At 35.1% G+C, this 1,582-nt stretch overlaps 1 protein-coding gene across 1 annotated transcript in view; it reads right to left on the reverse strand.

Annotated features, from left to right (window-relative positions):
- The window catches only part of LOC108574551 (serine/threonine-protein kinase PLK1-like), a 38,663-nt gene that overhangs the window by 2,856 nt on the left and 34,225 nt on the right, over nucleotides 1–1,582 (reverse strand). Inside the window, exon 3 of the mRNA XM_017937160.1 lies at nucleotides 1,074–1,288. Coding sequence (XP_017792649.1) covers nucleotides 1,074–1,288 — 215 coding nt within the window. The remainder of the gene's footprint in view (nucleotides 1–1,073; nucleotides 1,289–1,582) is intronic.

Below are 1,582 nucleotides of genomic sequence, written 5' to 3' on the forward strand. Positions count from 1 at the left end.
GCATAATGATCCCAAATTTTTGTCTGGTAGTGTATATGTATTAAAATACAAACATACTTTAAACGCGTATGTATTTCATTTGATTAAAACATAATTCGACGACCATAAACGTTGCTCCAAGTGATAAATATTCACGAGATAATTATTCTTAGTAGAAGTTCTTACAAAACGATCGTAAACCCTCGACAAAACGAGCGAACTCCTGTTTTATCATACTTCTCTGAATTTTTACCGGAACTGATCGTGTACTACGTTAAATCTACACGTGAATTTTAATATCTCGAGTACATAAGAAATAAGCGAAAGTTGTTACGTTCGACCATTATTCATTTAATTTGCATAATCACGAAAAACACGCTGATTACCGCACATTAATATGCGATGTTATTTAATACACATGCAAATGTGAAAGAATGTGATACCATAAAATATAAATCAAACGGACAGGATAATTTTCCAATGCATACAAATTTCTAAACAATTGTACCGCAGAAGGATAATTCGTTGACCATTCAGATTATTCCTTACAAAAATTAACTCCAGTTCGTTATTTATACAAATTACAACTCCACCTAACCAATGAAGAAAGTATAATTGAAAAAACTATATTTCGATCAAATTTTCTTTGTACAACACGTTCGCTGCCACCGACGCAGCGTATGCGGCCCGGGGTGCATTAACCAGCGTGCTATCGATTTTCTGGTGGCAGCGACGGTGTTGAAAATTTTTTTAAACGAAAAGTGATAATTTTTCAATTTTTAATTTTTCGTCTTCCTGTGAAAATTTCACGTAGTAGTTATGATTAGAGAAAATCCGTTGGATATTTCGTCCTCGAGTACACGTTTGAAAAGTGCTACTGTCAAAAATGAATCAACACGTAGAGAGGGTCTTTTGTTTAGGAAAAGTGGGAGCTGATATTTTTCTGATCTGACTTCGATTTATTTATTCTTGTTGTATGACTCGCATAGTTCGTACGTTTTCTCCCGTAAATCTCAAATTAAATAAAGACAGTCTATTTAAAAGTTTATTAACAATCCACTGTCCCAATCCAGTAAAATCAACGGGAAACTTACACTCGTCTGCACTGTCCGTCGAGCCTTGTCGCCAATCCGAAGTCTCCAATCTTGACGATCATACGATCCGATAGGAACATATTACCGGGCTTCAAATCTCGATGAACAACCTTCTGAGAGTGGATATACGCGACGCCGGTTACCATTTGTTTCATGTAATACCGTGCTTCCGGCTCCGTGACTTTGCCACGATACTTCAACACGTGCATTAAGCTCTGTCGAATAGAAAAAAAGACACGGTTTCAACGTGGAAAAACTGAACGGACTCTGTACAAATCTGCGACATTTAGTTTCCTGATAATTACTTAAAGATATTACACACGCTATCGCTCGAAAGTTTAGTCACATCCGTTAACCCCTTGACTTATGATTTTTTCCTACCGACTATCTACGCAAATTTAACAAACTTACGCTTGTATTTATGTATTTTATAAGTAAATTTGACTCTAAGTTTAATTTAAATTTAATGAATTTTTATTTATTTAAAAAAAAAAAAAAACCCCCCTAAA

This window comes from Habropoda laboriosa, unplaced genomic scaffold (assembly GCF_001263275.1).
Source record: "Habropoda laboriosa isolate 0110345459 unplaced genomic scaffold, ASM126327v1 scaffold175, whole genome shotgun sequence".
In the NCBI taxonomy this organism is placed as follows: domain Eukaryota; kingdom Metazoa; phylum Arthropoda; class Insecta; order Hymenoptera; family Apidae; genus Habropoda; species Habropoda laboriosa.